Source organism: Fragaria vesca, linkage group LG6 (genome assembly GCF_000184155.1).
Source record: "Fragaria vesca subsp. vesca linkage group LG6, FraVesHawaii_1.0, whole genome shotgun sequence".
NCBI classification, from domain to species: Eukaryota; Viridiplantae; Streptophyta; class Magnoliopsida; order Rosales; family Rosaceae; genus Fragaria; species Fragaria vesca.
The window spans coordinates 18,375,025-18,381,442 of NC_020496.1; the positions used below are offsets into that span (position 1 = coordinate 18,375,025).

Here is a 6,418-nt window from a genome sequence, read left to right on the forward strand (position 1 = left end):
CGAATTCTGCTAAACTACTGGATTTGAATTTGCAATTAGGAAGAACCGCTGTTATCTTGGTCGTTCTGAATAGTGGTACCTATTTTTCGTTTTCAACATGTCTGGCTGTCCCTTTTTTCTTTTCTTTTTCCTTTTCTCTTTTCTCTTTTCTTTTTAACAACCAGAGCTGGAGACCTCAGACTCCCAGAGGCTATATTAACAAAAGAAGTCCAGGAACAAGTCCAACAAGTAAAATCCCAAATTGTTCAAGTTACATTCAAAACCTATCCCTTCCTACCCTACATGTACATTAGAAAACATGGTAGTGTGGCAGCAGTAAGTTTAGAATCACAGAATTTTTCTTTGATCTTCAGCTCCCATCTTCAGAAGCCACGTCCATCTTCCTCGTCTGAGAATGAAACATTTCAGCTATATCAGAAGCTGTGCTACATTCCTCTGGTTTTCTATCAGTCACAGTGCGAATGTATCTCGGGAATCGAATGGAAATGCCACGTGATGGATGAACTAAACCCAAAGCGGCCTGGTGAACTGGAGACACTGTAAAGTCTGCACCTCTTATTTCCCAAACAAGCTCTGGAGAGAACCACATATCAGGCACCTCAGCTGTTCTATAGTAAGGTGGTTTTTTGGCCAAGATCTTGTCCCCAGAATAAAAACTTTTCATCTGTAGTCAAACAAAAACAAACAAGCATGTTCCCAAGCTGAAATGATTAATAGAGCTCAACCGGAATTCAAGATCTAAACAGAAACTGCTAACAAATCAATTGGGTTCAATGATGTACCAGTACCACCATCAAGTAACTATGTATTTTAACTCGTAGTACCGAGCAATAGGCACAATCAAAAATACTGACAAACATGTGTCAAAAAGTACTACTTAAATTATTTTATTTACTAGACAGACAAAATCCACTATTTGCATACTAGACAGACAAAATCCACTATTTGCATAGGCAAATTACAATAAACTATGATGCTACTCCAATCAATAAAAATGTAAGTTATTTATGAGGTTTAGGATGGTCTAGGGCTTTCAGGTGCTTTAGAGAGCAAAAAGAAACAACCCTTGCGGTAATCAGCTACAGTAACCAATAAGGGAACCAGAATGTCGGGCAATCTGTCATAATACCAAACTAGTAATGTTCCCAAAAAGGCTATACGTTCTTCACTACTGTGCAAATAAGCAATACACTTACCTCTGTATAGAATAAATCTGAAAACCCAGACATAACACGACAGACGCTTTGAAGTTCTTCAGTTTCAGGGTTGTAACATGCCATGAGAAATGGACTGTACCTGAAACATGAGTTGAGCAAAATTTAGCAAGAACAAAACCAGAATAAGGACCCTTTCACATGAGCATGAATATGATTCAGTCCATATTTATTTTGGGCAATTAAATAATTCCAGGTATTTCACTTGCTCCATGAACTACCAGACGAGTATAAAACAAAAACTAGAAATCAGTCAGATATAAGATTTTTTCTTTGATACAACAATCACACTGTTTGTACTCTCAAAGTGGATTTGTTCCTCCAATCACACAGCAATTTTTTCTTTGATACAACAATGACTTCAAGATCATGAAACTGCTATTTAACTGGTGGAAAAAAAAAAGTAATTACCAGCCTGCCTTTCTCCCGTTTCCATGCCAAGCTCCAATTGGGACCAAATCAAGTGAATCACGCAATCCCTCTATGTAATCTCGCTTGACCTAAACAAGAGCAACAACCAAAAAATAATTCACTGGTAGGAAGAGTAGATGAAAAAATGTAATGCTTCTAGCATATCTAACATGGAAGTTTCGAATGGCGTTGACCTTTAACCAAGTATCCATACGCTTTGATGGCAAATATCCAGCATCAACATCTAAACATTTCACCATAATCCCTTCACATGAGGAAACAAATGCATTTTCAAGGAAAGAGTTCATTTTTGCTAATGTCGCTTCACTGGCTAAACAAGCATCCTCTGCCTCAACCTACAAGCAGAAAGATCATAAGAAAGACATTACTTTCCCTTAATTTCTGACCAATGATTATAATGATGTGCAAAGGTAAAGACTAATTGTGAACATACTAAACCAGAAGCACTTACTGTCATTTCCTTGGCATATTCGAAGTAACCCAACTTCTCATCGTAAAACATTTCTTTCAAATCTGCAGGTTTCGAAACACCAAAGTTTACAACATAATAGACTGAAGTATTCTATATTCTATTATGAAACATATAAAGGCATTACAAAAAGGATTTAATGCATACACTTTCGTCTTCTCCTCAGAGGAAAGCTTAACAACCTGTGATGAGAATTAATTACATCCACCTTAAGACAAACTAAAGGGCATAAACTAAATCAATACAAGCAAAGACAACAATGTTATACACAACTCTAGGAGGTCAACCTTTGACAACACAAAAGCTAGATAAGTACCGTCTTTTAATCTGTTGGAGCATGCAATCTTCCATTCATAATGGATTTTCTTCTTAATGAAGCGAGGATATCGAACGATAAGCGGAAGGACAGGTGCATTTAGTAGTTGGGTTTAGCATTACCCTTAGATAGCTTATAACCATAGTTTTACCATTCTTAAAATTGTATCTCCCTACACACTATCATACATTCCCAAACGATTATTGATATTAGAGTGTTCTTTTTTCTTTCAAAATTAGTCCAAAATTATTTGTCGGTGTAATGGGGTTAATTCAAAATTGTGCTACAAAAAGATCGAATAATTAAATAAAATCTTTTCGTTGGGTTACAGAGTCATAGCATGAATCCCAAATTACTATCATACCTTACGAAACTACTTGAAAATAACTCGTTAACATCATTATTACTATACAGTAGGATATTATTTGCTAAAGGAGCAAATAAGTTATGTCCAACTAAATTAGCGACACTATTTGATTTTCTACTGGTTTGGCATATTTTTGCAGCATAAGTTCATAAAATATACAAAATCTATTAATAATTGTTGTAGCATTTTTCACTACATATGCTAAAACTGAGGAGAGAAATACTACTGAGGGAGTTGAGATAGTTACTGTTGTCCATTGGCAAACATGATGTCGAAGACAAATACGCAAATGTCGACCTGCGCAGTAAGAAATTATATCATACCAGATTCAGTTCAAAATGATAAGAATTAGAATTCAAAGACAAATTATAGCAGTGTTTTTTAATCAAAAGAAATTTTATAACCTCCACAGATATGTAATAACATCCTTGTTAATGGCAAGTTATTGTGATAAATTTCTTCTTCACACCAATAGATGTAAGCATTGACATCTTATCTGACCATGTTTAAGAAAACACCAGATCACGAAAACACATTAACCTTTATGCTATCCAATGTTATTGATGCATCTCTGCTCCCTCTCCCACGTGAAGATAATTCTTGGAAGGACATTAGCCTGCACCCATTCTTCCTATCAACTCCGACAACCTGGAACAAGAAAATAACATAACGAAGACTATTTAAAGTTGTACCCCACCAAACCAGAATAAAATTAAATTTACTTCTGGAATGTGTGTCTGTGATTGTTAATCAAAGAGATTTTACCTCTCCATCCAGTATGAAAGTTAATGCATCAGGTTTACAAGATTGATTGATTATATTAATCAGATCTGGAAATCTCGAAGTCGACTCGTCCCCATTTCGTGAAAAAATATGCACGGACCCATCAACTAGTTTATGAATTTGTGCACGCTGGCCATCATATCTGCAATTATGCAAATTATGGCCAATAGCATATTTATCAAATTTTCAGATTAAGCACACTTGGCATAGAGCCAATTGAGAATATATTCTTAATATACACAATAAGGGTGAAGGGGATTCCAAGTTCGGTCATCTCCAACAGTGGATAGTAATACGACCAGACCAAAGGCTAGTTTTTTTGTTGCAAGTTATTTAGACAGCAGATATTGAAACCAAACAGTCACATCTTAACTATAACAAAGAAAAATGAATGTGAGAGAGAGCGAGCAACAAAGCACATACTGATGACAGAAAAACTTACTTGTATTCACATGTAAAAGCTTTATTTTCAAACAGCTTCAGTGTTTGCTGAACACCATTTGTGATTCTATCTCGGGACATAAACAAAAAAAACAGTAAGCTGCCGCACCAGTGTCCTCTCTACTTCAAACTTTTTTTCACAAAGCACCAATGATTTTCCAAAGCACTATACCTTGCAAGCATTGGCTTGATTGGTATTCCTGGAACCATTGACAAAGTTGATGAAGAGAATCCAATGCCTCTTTTCATGAGAGAAGGAATGACCACATCCTATTTACAATTAATCACAGAACCCATCTATAAATATAAAAAACAGGAAGACAAGCACATTCCCTCTAATATATAAAATAACTATATACTGCGTGAAACAAAAAGGAAAAACTTGATACGGAAAACTAGCGTATTCAATGTGACGTGGACTACTGATTCAGATAGACTTTATTCAAGACAATATCTAACAGAAAGAACATAGAACTCTGACATATTCTTGGATAAAAGAATTATACATATAAACATAAAATTTAAATATTCATGTTCTTCTATAGTTAACATGGATATCTTACTTGAATTAGCATCTTGGGATCTTACTTGTAATCCAACTTGAATAATAGGGTATGTTGACAGTTTGTCTAAGTAAGAGACATCAGATGATGAAGCGCTAATGAAGCTATCTAATAACTCGGAATGAAGGGTTTAACTCATGAACAGCTTCCACACATTAACAAATAGCCTAGTAAAGAAAAGAAAAATTCCTTCCATAGAATAGTAAATAAAATTTGATGACAACTTCAAACACATACCAAACTGGGCAGTACATTGTATGCCTCTACTACAGCTGCTGAATGACGCTAAAAAAATTAAGAGAACAGTCGGTCAGAGAAGAAAACATGAATATGGAATAAATTTTCAATTCAAAAAATAAGTATCACACCCACAATTATGAAAGTCTACAGACAATCTAATATAAAACAATTATAGCATGATCTATAATTATGGAATTCTTCGCTGCATAATAGTAATACTAAAACCTGAAGCTTATCCATCAAACTTTCTATAGTTCCTTTGTGGTTACAGCTATGGAAGGAATTCAGAACAACAGCTTGAGCCAGAGCAGGTAGAACAGTTTTCATCATTGCCCCAATACGTAAGTTCCGAACCTATACAGAAAACGATATTCACAATGTCACAAGCATTTTCTATTTATCAGAAGCAAGTTCAAGTCAGTGAAATTGCCAAGAAAAAACAATGATGACAAAAATAAAGCTAACTAGGATACTTGGTAAAATTTTGAAACCAATAGAGACCAAACACAAACAAAAAAAAAATAATAATCCATTTCCCAAATCAGTTTACGGAATATACAAAATGTATTTTCTTTTGTAATCTTTGTAGAAGGGCAGGGGTACTCGTTTTTCATGTTGCAAAATCTGTATATCAATAAATTCTTCAACTTGTCAAGATCTGAACAATCAAATAAACAGCTCTAATCGAATTGATCGGACAGGCATGGCAAACTAAGAATGACAATACTCCCTCCTGTCGATACAACACCAAATTGACAGAGAGTTGGAATAATTTTACGCTGGTAAAAAAGTTAAAAGTTTATATATCGGTAGATTCAGCCCCACTTCATCTAGCAGCCGAAGTGGCCGTTCAACCCTCCAAAATAAAGTACAATAAATTTGCTTGGAGGAAAGCAAACAGTTCTGTAGGTAATGTCACTAATCACCTTTCTTCTGTTGAAACAACATTGTCATCTGTCATGCCCATGTAAAAATAATAAAATATTAAACAAAACAGCCATGTAAGTGGGTGTACCAGTGTTCTGACAAGGAACTTCATCTCTTTCTCTCTGCAAGAACGCATGAGATTCACAATCAGGCTTCTCTTTCGAGCACTGCTTCCACTACCTGTTTGTACACTGATGAGTACTACATAAGAAATTCATATTTGAGATGTGAGTAATCTAAGGTAATGAAACAATAACTTACAAGATAAATGCATGATTCAACTGAATTTCCATGGTCTAAGTAAGTTTCAGAACAGAAACACTTTCTTTTTTCTTCAGGGATACGCAAACATATTTTGTTCATGCCAAAATGGTCATAAATGCATGAAAAAACTACTTGAAGCTAAAGCATTTACAAGCACAATATAACCATCTTATGTTATTGCATATAACAACAAACCATTAGAGGCTTTTTTAAAGTGGCTGCAGATGTCTGTTAGGTTAGTTTTTTCAATTTCTCCAAAGTATGTTCAGGCAGGACAATCCAAATATACCATAGAAAAAAAAACGGAAAAAAAAAACTAAATAGAAAGTACTAACACATTAATACTATTTCATTTTATTTAAAGCTAACAAAGTAGTAAAAGGTAGACTCAAGAACTGAAAC

The 6,418-nt window shown here is 34.8% G+C and overlaps 1 protein-coding gene across 1 annotated transcript in view; it reads right to left on the reverse strand.

Moving 5' to 3' along the window:
* Positions 1-112: 112 nt before the first annotated feature.
* The window catches only part of LOC101304313, a 10,449-nt gene continuing 4,143 nt past the window's right edge, over positions 113-6,418 (reverse strand). The window contains exons 6-19 of the mRNA XM_004305477.1: positions 5,841-5,943; positions 5,051-5,179; positions 4,823-4,870; positions 4,195-4,292; positions 4,024-4,089; positions 3,564-3,723; positions 3,339-3,446; positions 3,046-3,095; positions 2,263-2,297; positions 2,098-2,159; positions 1,820-1,981; positions 1,626-1,714; positions 1,197-1,296; positions 113-664 (exon numbers count right to left, since the gene is read on the reverse strand). Of these exons, the coding sequence (XP_004305525.1) occupies positions 350-664; positions 1,197-1,296; positions 1,626-1,714; positions 1,820-1,981; positions 2,098-2,159; positions 2,263-2,297; positions 3,046-3,095; positions 3,339-3,446; positions 3,564-3,723; positions 4,024-4,089; positions 4,195-4,292; positions 4,823-4,870; positions 5,051-5,179; positions 5,841-5,943 (1,525 nt within the window). The 3' untranslated portion in view covers positions 113-349. The remainder of the gene's footprint in view (positions 665-1,196; positions 1,297-1,625; positions 1,715-1,819; positions 1,982-2,097; positions 2,160-2,262; positions 2,298-3,045; positions 3,096-3,338; positions 3,447-3,563; positions 3,724-4,023; positions 4,090-4,194; positions 4,293-4,822; positions 4,871-5,050; positions 5,180-5,840; positions 5,944-6,418) is intronic.